General features: G+C 38.3%; 2 protein-coding genes across 2 annotated transcripts; both read left to right on the top strand.

Moving 5' to 3' along the window:
• Positions 1-1,850: 1,850 nt before the first annotated feature.
• On the top strand, positions 1,851-4,751 carry LOC145489670 (beta-1 adrenergic receptor-like). Its single transcript, XM_081468703.1, has one exon. It carries the CDS (start codon positions 2,012-2,014, stop codon positions 2,966-2,968), a length of 957 nt encoding a protein of 318 aa, XP_081324829.1. The 5' UTR covers positions 1,851-2,011; the 3' UTR covers positions 2,969-4,751.
• Positions 4,752-6,255: 1,504 nt separating this feature from the next.
• On the top strand, positions 6,256-19,134 carry LOC145489610 (cilia- and flagella-associated protein 52-like). Its single transcript, XM_081468608.1, has 15 exons — positions 6,256-6,462; positions 6,604-7,033; positions 9,251-9,379; positions 10,595-10,694; positions 10,890-10,946; positions 11,496-11,665; positions 12,158-12,215; positions 12,891-13,006; positions 13,419-13,567; positions 14,177-14,407; positions 15,365-15,408; positions 15,509-15,561; positions 15,963-16,065; positions 16,897-17,031; positions 17,853-19,134. Exons 1-15 carry the CDS (start codon positions 6,414-6,416, stop codon positions 17,997-17,999), a joined length of 1,971 nt encoding a protein of 656 aa, XP_081324734.1. The 5' UTR covers positions 6,256-6,413; the 3' UTR covers positions 18,000-19,134.
• Positions 19,135-19,142: the final 8 nt, after the last annotated feature.

Raw genomic sequence — 19,142 nt, 5'->3', positions numbered from 1 at the left:
ACAACTTAATTGCGAGATTTAGAAGGGCGATATTTCGCGATAACTTTTTTCTCGCAACCTCAAATTGTCAAATTTTCGCAATTTTTAATTAAATATTGCGACAACCGCGAAAATACCAAATTGGTCTGTTGACATGCATTGAGGAAGGGCTTTGTACAGAGCATTTTCGTGAGCCGTGACTTGTGATATATTTGAAGGCGATCTTCGTGAAACGTGATTTGCTAAGTCGCCGCGGGTCTTGCTTTTCCACGTTTATTCAGTGCCCGTGAATTGAGGGAGAGTGGAGTTTTCAATTCGTCGTTTTTTAGCCACTAAATATGTCGTAAGAGATGACGAACTAGATTTTTTTTATCATCAAACGTGACCTAGGTTCCCCATACTTCTCTTTAACAACTTCCGAAAACAGGTAATACTGAAAAATCGTTCATAGTTTATGATGACTCCAGTTGTCTTACTTACGCTCTCACACGGCTTTAACTATACAAGTACGTGCCTTTATTTTCCATGGAGTCATTTACGTTTCTTAGTAAAACCGTTTGAGTTGTCATGGGCATGATAAATTACAATAAGCGGTCATGTAATTCATAATGTAATATGTTCTTCGCGTTCTGATTTGAATTTATCTGACGTTCAAAACGAAGTATAAAAATGACAGTTTTTTCCCTCACTGTATACTTGGCACGTGTTGACACAACATAAGTTACATTGGATGATATTGTATCAGCCACATTGCTTTGTAATCGTTTTTTCAAAGAATCATCCTCAAGAGCACTGATGGGCATTTTATTGAAATCAATTCAAGCAAAGTTTAGCAGTTATAGCATCGTTTCACTATTTGGGAGGGATTTGTTAAGTTCAGTTCGGTTTTCTTAAGTGATAACAAATATACTAACTACATAGACGCTAATATGACGGTCTCAAAACCAATTAGTTTTAATTCAATACTTACACGGACGCATAAAAACTAACTTTTGCGGCTTAGAAAGAGTGGGGAGGTAAAACTCGTTAAAAACATTCTTTTTAAAGGAATACCGAGACTTGACGAAATTTCTGGAATTTCACAAACGAAGAGAAAAGGAAGAAAAACAAATATGTTAGTGAATAGTTGTAATGTCGACACATTGTCATGAACTAAAATCTACGCTTTCATATACAAACAAGAAAATTAAACATTGATAGCTAAAATCTAGTCTGAAATAGATAACATTTCCACATTTTTAAAGCCATTCCAAATAGTCGTCTTTAAAATGACGCAGTTTTTTGTAATTGTGTACACTAGCGATGAAACTCTGTCAGTTTAAGAACGGATCCACTCTTGAAAGCGATTTTAATACGGCGCATTTGAATAGCGCCCTAGTTTCGATGGCCGCTGTATGAGTGGAGGGAGTGATAAACATCCAACGCGAACCTCGGTTTCAACTGAAACCGCGTTCGTTTTACGTAAATTCGAGCTCACACACCTGGATAGCAAAACATAGCGAAAAACTAACATTTGCTGTTAACTTATCATGGCTTTTTGAAAAGGAAGCGCAGATTTACGGAAAACAAGCTAAACGAAAAAAATTGAAGAAAGGTTTGTCAAAAAGGCAAAAAGAAATGTCAACGTTTACGAAAACTGATAACATCTAGAACTGTCGAAAATATATATTATATATTTTGAACTAATTCCATTTTGCCGTTTCGTAAATTGCCATTGTTCAATGTTTGAACAAGTTTGTCGCGCTTTGAAGATTTATCGTTGCGGGGTACTTGCTTTGATGAAATTCGTTTCCGATATGACTGTTTATTTAGTTTATGGTAATTTTTGATATTTCATCATTAAATAAGCGTCACTTAACTTATGTGTCATGCTTTAAACAAACAGCACATAATCATGACACATCCGAACATCCCCCAGTTTCAGCATAAAAGCAAACGGTGTTGGGATATTTGACTGCATGTCTTGCGGAGCATTTTAAAGTCATAGTGATAATATATATCAGAATACGCCCGTGAACAATTTCGAACCTCTATGATGGCAAATTGTTCTTCAAACCAAAGTGACCCAGAAAGCTGTAACATTTCTTTCTTTTGCCGTCACGATCCTTCACTTCTTCTTCAAGTACCGAAGAATCTCTACTACACCTACATCGTAACAGCGACCTTCAACGCGCTATTTTCATTAACAGCATTTCTTGGAAATGCTCTTGTCCTGACAGCTTTGGTAAGAACCCGCCTCCTACACTCGCCTTCTAAAGCGCTGCTCCGAAGCCTGGCATTGTCGGATCTTTGTGTTGGTTTGTTCGTACAACCCGTGTACATTGCTTACTGCTTGTCTGGCGTCGTGGGAAACGGCTGGGTTCGTTGTGCGTCGTGGATCGTTTATCCCGTACTCAGCGACTACTTTATCGCTGTGTCTTTCTTCACCATGATTGCCATAAGTATCGATAGATACTTGGCATTACATCTTCGCTCGCGTTATCGCTCAGCTGTAACAATAAGGAAGGCAAACATCACGGTTCTGACGCTGTGGATTACAAGTTTGATTTTCCCAATCACGCGCTTGGTAAAAGGAAACCTCTCGGTTGCTTTATCCATTGCCTTTTTTGCGTTATTTGTGCTGATACCAACTTTTACACACTTAAAAATTCATCGCATGTTACAGAACCAAGGGAGACAAGTTTCAAACCAATTTTTCCTACACCGCGAGGAAAGCTACCTTTCAATTAACAAATACAAGAAATCCGTTTCTGCAATGCGTTACATCTATATTGCGTTAATGTTATGTTATATTCCCATCACTTTTGTAGCCGTTCTATATATCAAGAATGATTCGACTATGCGGAAGTATCTCTTGCCAGTGGGACATTTTGCGACCACGCTGCTGTTCTTTAACTCTTCTTTAAACCCAGTTTTGTATTGTGTTCAGATCAGGCAGGTTAGAGGAGCCATGTGGAACCTTGTAAATAACTTGATTCCTTGCTGTTAGGTTTTGATGATACAGAACGTGCCAACTAGGGTAGGCTAATACTGACAAATATATGATTAAATAATTAGGGACAGTAACAGCGACATGTAGAAACACACTGAATGATGGTCATGGCAACCTTGAATGAAATTTCCTGAAAATCTCTATTGAAGTCACCAGTTCTTTCCTCTTTGTAGTGAAGTTGTGTCCAGAGGAAGTTGTAAATATTCTAAGACTCTAATATAAGAACATTAAACAACGCCGGAAAATAACCTTTCTCTCTGCTAAAAACTTCATTACGCCAGTGTTAAACTTTGAAGAATTTTCCGAGTTTTCTCATAAACGTTTAAACAAAAATCGTGATTTTTTTTAGGGTGCTATAGTGGCGAAACATTTAACCAATAGAAAAAATTAAAACTCCAATCACTTACCGTGTAGCACTAAATTTTTGCGTGTTCTAATTTTTGCGATTTTTGCCGTTTTTTCCACGATCCGCAATAAAAGTTCGCGCACAAAAAATTCCCGCAAAAATTTACTCCAGTGACGAAATTATACATAAAAATATCACAAGTGGAATCTTGTTGCTGCCATTTATTTAAAACGACTTTTTGTTCAGAAACAAACCGATGAAAAGAGAAACAAAACGTTCAGAAATAAAAAAGGTTTACAGGAAAGAATCGTCTGAAGGTACTCCATTGAGAAGAGCATCTACAATTCCGCACAAGAGCACGATGTAATTGTGATAGAGTGAAACTGATTACTGGATTACTGTGTTTTACATCTCTACGTGTTTTCTCACTTGTCAATTGCATGAAATTTTCGTAATTTCAGTCAAAGGCGACTTTCCTAAAGCCGCAAAAATTAGTACCCAGCAAGAAAAACCAGTTTTTTTACGATCGCAAAAATTAGTTCCCGCAGAATACAACAAATCGCCAATTCGCAAAAATAAACACCCACAAAAATTTAGTGTCGCACGTTATATTCACAGTAACCTGTAAACTTTGAGTTTGTCATGCATCATCAGCCATGTTTTGGACGTTAAAAAAGCGAAATAAAACATAACCACCCAAAGTTTGGAACACTGAAAAAATTTAAAGGTTCACGGGCAAACAAGCAAGAAAAATCAGCAAAATAGAAGCAACCAAGAAGAATTAAAGTGTTTCAGATTTGCTAAATTGGATAAATATTTCCTTCAAAGCTCTTTGTAAGTACGAAGAGTTTACGAAGATAATGACGACAAATGACTGTGCTTTATGGTCACTTAAAGAAATGGTGGCTTTTAACCTCCTGTTGGATAACTCGACATTCTTATCAACAAAAATAAATAATTTTACCGTAATCAACAAAGCTTTCGTAATATTTATTGTGTTTAATCAAGGGAAAATTAAGCTCTCTTGATTTTCTTTATGTTTTCATTCGCTTTTGTTAGAAAACTGACAGATTTTAAGTGTTTTCCGGCGCTGTAAGAAAATAAAGACATATTGTGAAGCCCTCTATATTGTAAACCATATATATGTCACTTCTCAAAATTTGCCTTAGCAGCTTCACTCGACAATCTGTGATCTTCTTTTCGCGAAATTTTAGTAAAGGAAGGAGAAAAGACGTCTTTTAACTTGTTTGCCTTCCTCTACCGCCTTCTCTCCATCCTTTGGGCTTCAGTTTGCAAAATATATTTGAGTATGAGACAGAAAATACAGATATCAGTAATGCATATATGTAAAAGGTTATCGGAGAGGAAAGTTGCGTCACATGCAACATGAGTTGCCGGGTAAACTTCCGAGATTAAGCACCACCCTGTAACCATAACAGACAACAGTTTCTTTTTTTGCGATGTTTCTGAGAAACTCGACAGAACTATTGATTCTTTTTGAACTAACTTCGCACCCTAAGAAACACTCTGAACGCTTAGGAAGTCATATCGCACGTTCTTAGCCAAGTCTTAGACTTCGTACTGCGTGTTAAGTTTTTTTGATTTAGGTTTCTGAAAACTAATTTATGTTAGTTTACTAAATTGTTTTTTGGGGGTGGCCAACCTATGAGGAAACTTGTTCCTTTTTCTTGGCCTTCCCCTCAGTATTATGTTAATTATTTATATTTTGCTGATAAATAGGCTGGTAGCCCCTACTTGCCTTTTAACCTCGGTTAACTTTACTCCTCTGTCAAGTGTTGAGCGGACTACTTTAAAAGCCCATTTTAGCAATACAACTTAGTGACGTATATCGGGCAAAAAAGGTGTCCGGTATAATTAGGAATGAGGTTTGCCTGGTTTTCATCCCTGTAAGACGAGAACATAAAGTGTAACAGGAGAAAGAGATTTCGATTGTCGGTGATAACGGACCCAATGGTCCTATCGATACATCGAGAAGCCCGCCTTACATTTCTGCACATCCAGATTGTGTCAGGAAAGCCAAAATCTTCAACCTGTGGAAGGAATTTAGCACTGGCGCAAGAGGGACATTAAGTGCATACATGACAGCTCCAGAATACCTGTTCTGATCTGAATAGCCCAATTTTCTAAGAATACCTGTGGTTGGACTTCTCAGAACTGACTGACACGGCTCCTTCAGCCCAGGGGCCACCATATGATCAAAAGCAAGAGAATACGATCTGTCAAAAGTCAGTGACCAACATTTTATCTTGAAATAAAAACAACCTAACCAGAACGTTCAGAAGCATATCACCTAGGTGATATGTTTCTGGTACGTTACGTCCGTACGTTACTTTATTATATGGCTAGCTCCGTGACCGGGCAAGATGAATCAAATCCTGCGCTGTGATTGGCTACCCGAGCGGGCAAGATGGAGCTATCTTGCCCGCTCGGGACTACCCGCCGTGTCCCGCAAGAAAAATATCCCCGAAAGCCATATAATAAATCCTTTATTGACCAAGCTTGTTCGGTCAAGATGGCTGGATGTTGGCCTCGTTCTTTTTTTGCGTGTTTTTGGACCTCGACTCCGTCTCGGTCCATAAACACGCAAAAAAAGAACTTGGCCAATATCCAGCCATCTTGACCTCACACTTGGTCAATAACCCATACATACTTGATTCCTTACATTGCGTCAGCATTGCAAGAACAACCTCCTTCCCAGGCTCCTTTTTCTTCCTCATATTCACAAGAAGAATAAAAGGCAAGTTTTATTTGAGTAACTGAATTATGAGAAGGCTAATCGACTGAAGATTGTGAATCGTTTTTTCTAGAATCCCGGGACTAGAATAAAGAACACCGTTTTCATTTGTGCGAGAAAGCGCAGTACTTCACGGCTACGTAACAACGTTTCCACTCGTTTAGACTGGGAACGATAGTATGTCAGTATACTTGTCAGCGGCAACATGTAGCTCCAAATGCGTCGTATCCAGTAGCAACGCGCGCCAGGATAAAACTAAAATCAAAAGACGATAGAGCAAAAAGAGTTGTACTGTTTTTGTAGTCTTGTTGTTGTAAGTTTGTCGTTCACAGCCAAGCGCCATGAGTGAAATAGAAGCTCTCGAACTTCACGCAATCATTGGATTTGCAGGTACGTTCAAATTATTTAACTCAAGACTCCTTTTTGCTTGTACAGCAATGACTTGTCTTGTAAGGTTTTAGACTTCTCGGCTGCACGGATTGGAAATGTTATAATGCTTAAGCTTACATTATGGAAACGAACGTTTTACAGGTGAAGTTCCAGGAGGCCTGTTGGTCAACAGCGACAGAGAGCATCTTATCTATCCACTTGGCAACAAAATCGTTGTGGAGGAAATAAAAGAGGAGAAAAAGGCGGCTTCAGGAGGTAGAGGATCCGCGACAAGAGTTAACGGTAAAAGCAAGAATACACCCGAAGATCGAAGGATGCGTCAGAGATTATTGTCAGGGCAAGGCGACAAAGGCCTGGCAGTTTCTTGTCTAGCAGTTTCCAAGAGTGGGAAGTATCTGGCATCTGGCGAAAAGACTCACATGGGATTTAAAGCCGATGTCATTGTGTGGGATTTTGAGAGGGGCACCATAAAACATACCCTGGATCCACTGCACAAAGTTAAAGTGGAAGCACTCGCGTTCTCTCCAAATGACAAATATTTAGTGTCCCTTGGAGGGCAGGATGATGGATGGTAAGTCAACTGTATTGAACGAGGTTGCATGTGATAGCAGAAATTATCATCAAGGCTAGTGGTTGTGTTGCCATACAGACAACAGAGACCTAATTGATAATTTTGCTATCAGGGGAAAACCTCATCTTTTATGAAGTGTGTAATTGTTCATTAATCAAAATTATAACAAACTTCATGGCTCTGATCAGCTATCAGTAACCCCTGTTTTTGCCCAAATAGGATATTGCACACATTGCAAGTGTAATCAGACATTTTATTATATGACTAGCTCTGTGAATGGGCAAGATGAATCAAATCCTGCACCGTGATTGGCTACCCGAGTGGGCAAGATGGAGCTATCTTGCCCGCTCGGGACTGCCCATCGTGTCCCACAAGAAAAATTTCCCTGAAGCTTGTTCAGTCAAGATGGCTGAATATTGGCTCATTCTTTTTTTGCGAGTTTATGGACCTTGACTTCGTCTTGGTCCATAAACTCGCAAAAAAAAAAGAACTTGGCCAATATCCAGCCATCTTGACCTCACAATTGGTCAATAACCCATATGTATATGGCATGCAAGTAATTGGACAGTATGTGTCATTTTGCATGGGCTGCATTTTGGACAGTTAAACATGCTAGTAAGAATAAGTTCTCTTTCTTGTGTATCTTGCTCAGAGACAAACTCAACTTTCATAAGTGTATGGTTATGGTAATTAGAGATGGTTCCAAAAAGCAATTTTGAGGAGGGTTTAAGCCATAGGCCTCTTTGTTGTAGTGGAGAGGGCATCTGCCCTGGTAGATGTTTGCTATTTGACGCATTTTGTAAGACCTAGAGTTTTATCAGCATGCTGAACTGGTAACTCTTTGATCATGAAATGATCAAAAATTTTTTGTAGCTCCATAGCTGTCAAATGAGTGATTCCAGAAAATATCCATACTTAACCAAGGGAGATATCTTTATCTAAACCCTTCCTTAGCTTCAGAAAATTAATTCCAAAATCCTCAACCCCATCCCCCACCTCCTCCTTTGCCTTAAAGTATTCCAAACTGTTTTATCCCCCATGCTTTTGGAACTCTCTAATCATTCAAACCCCCCTTCCAGAATTCCTGCTTTTTCTTTACAATGATTTGAAGAGCCCTCTCTCAGTTTTTACATTGTTCAGTAATTGCTGTATTGGTGGCAGTACTGCAGAGGTTAGACCCTTCTAATAAGTTGTACTAAGGATGCCATGTCTGCAGATTTCACTGTGGTACATTGGTAAATATGTTTTATTGATGGCTTGGTTTTTCTTAAATTGGTTAGCTTTTACAAGGGTTTCATGAAGGGTAGGGCACTGGGCAAATTTCCAGGCTATGAGGCTGATTTTTCCTTCCTAGTTTGACCATCTGACTCAGGAATTTTTTTGTTAGAAAGAAGTTCAGTTCAAAAAGTTTTGCCTGACTCTAAAAACCAGTTGCCTTCCTGTTGAAAACGTTAATGAAACACCTGATTTACAGGGCTTGAAACTAACAGTTAGCACATAGCCAAAGACTAATAAGAAAGGGTTTGGTTATTTAGTTTTGTACCCCTGTGTACTAGCCACCTTGGTTAGGGGAAAACTTGAGAACAGTTAACCCTAAATATGCAGCAGTGAATGAGCAGTTGCATAAACTTTCACGAAAAAGTCTAAATTACTATTCAGATCACCTAGGAGAGTCAATACAGAAGAGTCTTCAAAGAAAGATAGTGTCTGCAAGTGAATTTATGAAAGATCATATATTTGAACTGCGGAGAGGGATATGAAGACATGATTAATCATCGCAGTTAATATTATACACAACTTAGGCAGCTGTGAAATTTAAGCCTGAAAAAATTTCAATTCAAATTCAAGATTTTTTTTCAGTCTTTAATTTCACAGCTGCCTAAGTTATGTAGATAACTGTGATGATCAATAATTATGTCTTCATAAAGATGGCTTATGATGTCTTTTTTCTGAAAAGTGTAAAAACATATTTTATTTAGCTTTCCAATGATTAGTCACAGATAGTGTATTTTTGCTATTATTGTCTGCTGGACCAGAGCCCCTGCCTCCTCCCACCTTCTCACTGTTCCATTACCTGACTAGAGGAAGCTTATTTTGTCTAGAAGCATAACTCATTAGCAGTGACATCTTGATAACCACTAGGCCAATATGTAAAAGTTTATCTTGAGCCATGATTTGTAATAATCCTCAAGGAATTCCCTTTTTCGTTGTGTGTAGTATTGTCGTGTGGGATGTCAAGACAGGCTTGGCTATTTGTGGAAGTACAGCCGGGGCTCCCAGTGCTGGTTGTACATTTGCAGTTGCTTATGCCAGCTTGAGTGATGAGATGTTTGTCACTGGTGGAGAGTAAGTAAAAAATATAATTTGTTTAATTTAGTACTTCATGAAACTTACTTGTAAATGTTAGAGACTTGAGTAACCTACATATTTGTATTTTCCTTGACTAAAAGCCTAAGAACAACTTTAACCCACATAATGTCTAAAAAGTACACATTTCAAGATAAGAAAAATGCAAAAGTAATGAGGTCAGAGCCTAATATTGAACTTGACAATCCCTTATTCACACCTGAAAGATACTGCTAGAGAAGTATGAAATGAAAAAAGTTACACCATAATGACAATCATATTAATTTTAGATACCAGACAATGACCACCTTTGTGGTTCTGACCCATTTATTTATCGAGTTATAGAAACATAAGTGGAAGCTTGGGAAAATGAGAAATACTTTGGGAACATGAGCCAATAGGTGAGTGTTTCCACACCTTTTTTTAGTTCTCCCAAACTTTCACAGGTGTTTCTATTAAACAATTAGATTATGAGCTCAAAATTTCTATCACGCATAGAAATCGAGAGCGAATAATCTAATTGTCTTAGTATAAATCTACTAGTCGTTCAAAACTTTATCGAAATCCTCTTCACAGACACTTCAGAAACGCCAAGAAGCACCCATCATTTTGTTAACCAGTGCACACCGCTACGCTACTCACTATCTATCACAGAATAGTTAGTGAGTAGTGTAGCTAATCAGACAATGGCATTTCTGATAGAAGGCTAATGGATTTATACTAAAACTCAATAGAAACACAGAGAAAATGTTTTTCATCTTTTTAAGAAAACAGCCCAACAAAAACTGTGAACTATGTGACTACTACAACTTTTGCATGTTTGTATTGAGTCATAGAAATATGATTATCATTTTTAACCAATTTCTTTGGGCTATTTTCTAAATTACTATGGTAACAGGCAGTTCAAACTGTTTGCTTACATAACGAATTTTGACAACACCAACACAAGACATTCAATAGTTTACAGAGGATGCATCAGTCAGGAAGAACACAAAGACTGACTAACTTAGGATGACCTAAATCTTCTGCCAAAGCCTAAATAGTCCCTAAACGTCCTGTGACACCTCACTAGCCTCTCCATCATGCCGTCAGAATAATAATTTCTGACTGATTTGTGCATGACTCAATTGTTAGAAATTTCATCCCGTTTAAATATCAGCCACTGAATGTCTCTTAATTATGGCATGTATATCTTTTTTCCCATTGTACTTCCAGTAAGACTTTGAGGGTTTGGGAACTTGACGTAGAAAATCGCAAGATACGTCCTGTTGAAGTCTCTATGGGACAGTTAAAACGTGCAGTTAAATGTATTCAGGTAAGTGATATCATATTATTATATGTAAATTCTTGAAATGGAGATCAGTAGCTATCAGTGTATAGCATCGATATATAGTATATAGCATAGCAGAGACACCATCAACTGTGTTATAACAGAAATGACTATGATGGCAAATTTACAATACTGTCATTGCATGGACTTAACTTGGGAATTCTTTTAATTTCTGAGCAGATGAGTAATGATGACTCAAAATTTTACTGTGGAACTACCACAGGGGACATTCTTGAGGTAAATTATTTTAGTATGGATAATATATAGTAAATAATTTGTAGATTTTGCACATTAGTATCTTGTTAGGTTTCTTTCTTTTTTTCTGTGCCTTTAAATAGTATGCAGACTCTAAAATTCAAAGTTCAAGTGACAAATGGGTTTTTCGCTACCATCAATCAAATGTTCAATGGCCCCTCCTAGCTTCCGACTTCTGCCAAGCACTGTTTTGTTGTCTGAACTGTGCTCAACGATTTGATTACCGCGCACTCTGCAGTAGTCAGAAGCTGGGAGGAGCTGCCGAACATTTGATTGATGGTAGCGAAAAACGCATTTGTCGGTTGAGCTTTGAATTTAAGAGTCCGCAAGTTATTGAAAGGCGCAGTAAGCGTTGACAGCATACTGAGCTTTTCCTGTTGGCAAGTAGTGGATGCAAATGTTTGTCTGTCTGCACAATTACTCTGACTGTAATATGTGACAAAATGAGCTTGAAATTATTTTGTAATCCCATACAACACCACTTCATTACTCATACTTTGTGCAATATCCTTTGCCTGGAAATGCTTTCAGATCAATTTGAAGAGTAAATTGATGACTAACTATGGCCCCAGTGACAATGAGCGTTTCAGCCTTGGAGTGCTGGCTATTCGTATTCTCATGGATGGGAATTTGTTGGTTGGTGCTGGTGATGGAACAGTTGCCATCATGAAAATTGTTAAAGGAAAATTCAAGAAAATTCAGTGAGTTCAGCTCTGTTTCTAGAATTAATTAATTAATTATATATCTGGAGTGCACGTTTGTCATAAAAATAATGAAAACCCAGTTGTAGCCTCTTTGGCTGAAAATAGAGTTGAGGTCAGCACACACGAGGGGGCTAGTCCCTGCAACTAGTCCCCAGAAGGGTTTACACAAAGGGACTGGTCCCAGGGATTTGTCCCACGAATAGTTCACACGAAGCATAATTTTTTGAGAAACAAGTTGCAGGCACTTGTCCCAATGAATTTGTGGGACTAGTTGCAGGGACCAAATTTTAGTCCCTGCGACTGGATTTTGTGGTAAAAATAGTTAGTTCACATGACGGCACTTCGTGTGTTTCGACCTCTAAATACAAAAGTAAAACACAAAACATAGCATACATTGTGCACCAACACCTGCCCTCACCTGCAAGATGATTATATACTTAGTAAAACTCAGTCTGATTCTCTGACACTGATCGTTATCATGAATTTTAGGTCTGTCCAAGTGGATGGTGGAATTACATCTATAGCCTTGCGAGGCCAAGGACATCAGGTTTGCAATGAAGTTAACTATGTTTATTTTTATGTTATTATATTGTTTCAAATGAAAAAATAACTACTACTGGCCACAGTTAACAGCTCTAGTCAACTGCTTTCTGGTGTAGTAGAAGATAACCCTGAACTGATGAGAGATAATACCGTCTTGTTTTACCAACAGTAAAATCAGAAAGTTAAAGTTAGCGTTTTTATGGTAAAACAGATAGGCCTTCAATTGAAGAAATAGTAATTATATTTATAGCCCCCTAGCAGGCTAGAAAATTCAAACCAACTGAAAGTTGTCAAAATGTTTTAAACAATGTTGCTCTTAAAACTTTGGTGTAGCAAGTGATTGCCTATCGATCCAAGAATGATTCACTCAGGTACAGTCTGGGTGTGCAGGCATACGGTTTAACCCACTCCTCTGATTTGCAAGTCTGCAAAAGTGACATGCGTTAGTTAAATAAACTTTTTTAGGCTTAATTAAAAGTTTTATTTAAACTCCATATCTTACATTACACTACTTACAAGTTACAGTACATTAATTACAATGTAATGCTTGTTATTTACAACACGTTACAAATAACCTTTACAAGTTAGAATAAGTCCTCTACTAAATTATAGTCACTAGGCCTATTTCCAGAGCTTATTTGAATTAACTTTGACGTACTGTAATATTATTATTTTGCAGTTTTTCATAGGGACGAAAAACTCGCAGATGTACCTGTTCAGTTACAGTAATTTTGAAGAATATGACAGGATCAAGACCTGTCACTGTTCCCCAGTCAATGATGTCATATTCCCTTGGTAAGTCAACATTTAAACCCGTAGCATGCTTCAAGAAACTGACTGCTCTGGATGTAGAGGGCTGCAACCTTGAAACATATGCTTTTCTAGAGTAAACTGTTGTTGTTGAAACCTATTCCACACAAGTTTTGCCTTCAAGTTACTCTCAAGCATTTCTTTTAGCAACAATTTCGCATTAAATTTTGCGAGAAATTAAATGTACAACGTATTTGACCAGTCGCCACTGGCAATTTTTTAGGTTTAGCTGACAAAATACTACTTAAACCAACATGTAATTAAATTTCGTCTTGCCATCAACTCTGTGATCTTGGGCCACTCACGCCTGTATGTCCATCATGCAAACCTTACCAAATCATCCATTGTCTAACTTATAACTCAGTTGGTTTTAACTAGCCTGTGTATGTGTTTACAGTGGCAGTTCAGACCTGATTCTGACTTGTGCTAAGGCTGAGATCCGTATTTGGTCGACAAAGACGAACCAGGAGGTTGTACGCATCACAGTTCCTAACATCACATGTAACGCTATTGATATCATGCGTTCTGGAAACAGCATCATAAGTGGTAAGACTAACTTCATTGCTAAACCTTTGGGGTGAAATACTCCCTGGGACTTTTAGTTGGAGTGGTCCACCCAGTTCATCAAAAATCCTGACTCTAAGATAGACAGAAATACGTCATTTTGTATGTTTCCGTTTGCAGATCTGTTCTCTTAAATCCATGCTCGTTTTGAGACCTGCCTGTTCGCGTATCTGAGTTTCAAATTGCGCTTTGTTGCTATGATTGAATGGGATTTCTTTGGTTTCATCTCCTTCCTTTTTCTTTGAAGGTGGAACGGCCCGATGAAGAAGAAAGATATGCGTACATGTGTGTTCGCTCATGTGTTTTCCTAGCTTCAGACCAGAAAGCTAACTCATTTTAAATTTCTGATTGAAACGGCGAAATCATTGACCCATTTTCTGACCAAAGCGGCTCAAAACCTAAGTGTTTTAAGCTGGCACAATATAGATTGAGATCAGTTGTTCAAAGTTATAATGTTACACTAAAAATACTTACTGTAAGAAAATGATTACTCTTGTGTAGTTGTAAAACTGGACGGGGTTAATTTTCTGCAATGATAGTAGACATAATAAGCCCAGACGTTGTGTGTTTTGTTACTTTTATCTTGTTCAGGTTGGGATGACGGCAAAATACGCGCATTTACACCAGAGAGCGGCAGGTTAATTTATCAGATAGAAAACGCCCACAAGAGTGGCGTCACAGCTATAGCGGCCGTTGGTGACGAGAAGCGTATCATCAGCGGGGGAGGGGAGGGTGAAGTACGTGTTTGGGAGGTGGGCGGCAGTGGGAAACAGAAAGGATCCATTACTGGAACACTGAAAGGAGCCATTAAAGAACATACAGGTAACAATTACAGAGATAACCACAACAAACAAAGCTAAACAACAACAGTTGTTTTTTTGTAAACATTTTATCCTATTAATCATGTCCTTAGGTTTTTCGTTTACCTGAAAATGTCAACACCCAAACCACAAGGGGTTCTATATTCGAAAATCTCTTCCATCGATGCAAACCTAAAACGAATTGCCTAGTTTTTTAAAAATTACTTTACTAGTGCTCTGAGGTTACAAAAGAGTTGTAACTGTGAGACAGGCGTTTAGGAGGCTTTGATCTCAAATTGAAAAAGTTCGGCTTGCAGACTTTTTCAAACTCTGCCCTTTGTTCTTGAAAAATTGCTCGAAACTAAGTGCAACATCTCCCTTTGACAATCTTCATCTTGGCATTTTGGGCGCATCTCGTATATGAACAAAGGTACTTACTCATATTCTCATTGCTGTTTATGAGCTCTTTCTATTTGTGTACCATTTATCATGACTTGTTCAAACCAATGAAAGCAAAGATAGGGTTTTTGTTTTTGTGCCAATCAGGTACAGAACCGGGACCACACGTGACATGGCACAAAGACTTGTAATTGCCTAAGGAGTCACTGCCTCGGACTGAAGTATCTCAGTTGTTCAGGAGTTCGTATCTTTCTGAGCTCAACAAACTGTCTTCCTTGCCCCTTGCTTCCTCTGGTTTTATCTCTGCCTCCTCCACAGGTTTTTCTTATTTTTTTTAGTGCAAGGGGCGATTGGGGGACTGGGAGTGAGCAAGAAGGTGCGAGCGTGAGCTGGTAGCGAGTGAGGAGCTCGAACGCAGGGAACCATTATTCCCTGCGCCCCTCCTCACTAGTTAATTATTATATCTTTCACTATCGCGAGGGCGGGCTGGGGACGAGGCAGGTTTTGTCCAATATTTTCGTCAAATACATATATATAACTCAAATTACTGGTTAACAGCTTTTCTTGATATTTTTCGTAGCTGCCGTGACATGCATAAAAGTTCGTCTCAACCGATGTCAACAGGTAACTTCAGTTTCCAATGATAACCACCGTTGATTTTTGATTTTGATGTAACAATGTAGACCCCTCTTGTGACTCACATTAATTTGATCTTTCTTCCTAGCTGGAGTGTGTATCAGCCAGTAAGGACGGCACGTGTATTGTCTGGAACTTAGAGTAAGTATAAGTGTTGTCCTCTTTACTGAAACAGCTCTGAAATGTTCGTTTGTTTTTCATCGTAGACAATACAGTTAAGTCTGTCGGAAAAGGAATAAATAGGTTTGTTGCTTGTTGTGAAAATATTGATTTTCGTTTCATGGCGACTTTGAAAAATTTCTTCACGAAAACCTGACAAGAAACCTACCATTGAGCTGTTAGCTGTCTGAGCCAGTATATTTAGCTGATTGAACCGCTACTAAACGTACAAAATAACTTTTTTTTCCTGGAATAATCGACGTGAAAATGCCAAGTTCGACAAGAAAGAACGTAATAATATGTTTTGGACTTTGTGTGCGAGATACAGAGAAGGCGATTGGAATTCCTCGCTAAATACACATTTTTGTTTTTTACTTTTCTAGGGCAATGGGACGGAGCGCAATCGTATTTGCCACTACCATGTTCAAGGCGGTCTGCTACAGTCAAGATGAAAGCCAGATCATTACAGCTGGTACAGACCGCAAAGTAAGCCACGCTATACTCAGTGATTCCACCAATCTCTTCATGCAAAAACGTACAGTTTACTTACAAATCAGAATACTACGGAAACGAGACGCGAAGAATACGCATGAGTTACGCTAGAGTCGACAAGTACGAGTTCAGCCCTGGGCGGAGTCAGTTTGTTGTGTTCTTTTGCAAAAAAAAGCCTCTTTTCACCCAAGAATATAAATGGCAATAGCGTCAGGGAACTATTTAGGAAACAGACCTAATGCTGATGGGAGGTGGGGGGGGGGGGATTGGGGGGGGGGCACCGGTGATGGACTGGTATCTCAGGGGAGTAGGATTACTCCAAGTGAGTTTATGCTCCAGAAACTAGAGATTGCTCCTCCAGTCACTTGAAATCAAGTAGACTTTAAGAAGGAATCAACCTGAAGTCCGAGTAACAAGCGGACAACAACTTTGTACCGAGATTATTTACATCATATTGCAAACTTGTGTGACTGTTTTCAATGTCTTCTCAGAAGAAATCATTTTTAACAACACCGAATATCGATAACAAATTTTGAGAAGTTCATATAAGACACATGAAATTGCTGGTGATATGAAACTGATTATGAAATTTTACTTGTGTTTGGACAGTTCTTCTGAACTTTGAAATTTATTTTCTCGAGTTCCCATGTTAATTGTTTTCGGTGTTATTTCGGGCAACTATTTATATCTTTAACTTTAAGAAAATGTAAAAAGGACTGTAAAATACCTAAAATAATTCTGGTACAAGGCTTTTCTCGACTATAAACTGAAATTGCTCGATTTCCTATGGGATTTCGTCTTAACACTTAAATCTTATGCCAACAGATTGCGTACTGGGAAACTTTTGATGGATCTCAAATACGCGAATTGGAAGGATCAACGCGCGGCTCTATAGATGGAATGGACCTATCCCCTGACGGCTTACACTATGTCACTGGAGGAGATGACAAAGAAGTTGTGGTATGTGATGTTTTATTTCCTCCGATAAAGATGAAAAGCTTCAGTTGCGAGTAATTTTTTAATGTTTTCCTTAAAGTATGACTTTAATTTTGCAAGCAACATTTATGTAAACGTACTTGCAACGTACAATATTGAACCAATTGCACCAAGAATACGGTAGCTCGCAATACTTCCAAGAGTGGGATACTAACGGTTCTTGTTATCTCTCACGATCGCTGCATGATTTCTGAATTGTCATGTCTTTGTTGTTTAGCTCAGGATATATATTTCCCCCTACTGGTACAATATTCCTTAGTTGAATTTCTATGTTCTTCGCACTTGTCTCTTTGATATTGTATTGTTATCGGAAGGAGAAATAGGATTTTTATAACAGTGACGTGTAAATGGAAACCCGCCATTGCTTTAATTACTCAATCAGGTAATAAACGGTTCGTTAGACGTTAGATATGGGTTTCTGTAGCATTTTAAACAGGCAATGCATTTCAGAGGGTTCAGTACGTGGAGAGGGCTGACCTTTACCCATTTTCCAGAGGCAACATATTGTCCTGTTTTGATGAAGTATCAACTCTTTGCAACATTAGCTCTTGCTATATTGAAAGCATCGCATCGGTTGAAAAATGCAGTATGTTTTAACTATGAAAGTAGGGACCCCCGAAACTCACGACTCTAAGAAAGACAAAGTAGCGACAGAAAAAGGCTGCTAAGACCGAAAAGTAACGAGGGCCGCTACGTTCGGTATATTTTAGCCTCTTCCAGGCGTTGAGTTAGGGGAGAGGCTGGGTCTACTTTCTTTAATATGTAAATACAACCTTTCTTATTAGGTGTGGAAGTACAACGAGGGACAGAAAACGCATGTTGGAAAAGGTCACGCAGGGGGGATAGCAAGAGTGAAGATTTGTCCTCACCAAAAGTGGATTGTCTCCATAGGAACGGACGGAAGCATTCTGAGATGGAAATATCCCCACTAAAGATCCTTACTTGTTATTGTATAACTCTGCCATTACGTTTTGTATGAGACTTGAGACAGCTGAAGTGTATATAGGTTGCTAATGTATGCAACATTCGAGTCTTGAACTGTCATGTTTACCTTTTGTTAAGATCAGATGCTCAAAATAACACTGAGCTCTTTGTAATTATTCCCTCTTTTTTACGTTAAGGGTAGATTTGTCGGTGAATTAGGACTTCCCATTTTTTGGGTGTCAATTGTTGCAGATGCCTGTGTAATTTTTTGAACTACTTAATTTAAAGTATTATTCAAATGCGAGGTTCAGTATTCAAATGTGTGTACAGCTCGATCCTTTCTGCGCAAATTGACAATTTTTGCGAAGCACTGTTGCTATTTTGGCAAAACATTAACATTTGCTATGAACAAGACACGCATTTCTTAAAAGGTTGGACGTTTAATCTGACATTCTTTCAACTCTGCTTGTCGCAAAAATTTTGATTATTTTCTTACGGGCAGATGTTAGGGAAGACACCATATTTTATGTAAAAACAGTGTGTTGTTGTAGTAATGCTCCCTCTTAGGTTTGCGGCGCATTTCATTAGCATAAATATGTATAGTTAAAAGGTCATTAAATATTGTAGCCTTGTTGAAAAGTCTCGTTTACAATTTTTCTTTCTTGAAATTTTTAGAAATTAATTCCTAGAAAAGAGATTGTTAGATCTTCTTTTGTCTAGAGTGCGCACGCATATCAGGAGGTTAGCAGCTATTTCGATTTTGTACGTATTAACAAAACCGACCTTTTTACATTGACAAGAATTTATGACATGGAACTTAAGAATTGAGATTAAAAAGCGCACAATTTGGCATTTATGAGAAAAAATATTGCATAAACGATTGTCTAAAGGTAAATAGGGAATTCAGTCAATAATTATTAAAATATTTACAAAACCGGCGTAACCCGTCAGACATTGCTTCCTGTGTTAAATATATGTAAAAACTAAACTCGCTCGCAGATGTAGAAGATGCCGATTACAAATGAACCACATTTCATTAGCTTGTTGCCGTAAACTCTTTCATGACGTCCTTTATAAAGTGATTTATCCCACTTGTCTATGTTTTACATGTAACCGTTGTTTTTACACAACTGAAATGGAAATCAAAATAA

This window comes from Orbicella franksi, chromosome 6 (genome assembly GCF_964199315.1).
Source record: "Orbicella franksi chromosome 6, jaOrbFran1.1, whole genome shotgun sequence".
Lineage (NCBI taxonomy): Eukaryota > Metazoa > Cnidaria > Anthozoa > Scleractinia > Merulinidae > Orbicella > Orbicella franksi.
The sequence above is the reverse complement of the archived record's forward strand: the minus strand, read 5'-3'. Positions and strand labels throughout refer to the sequence as shown.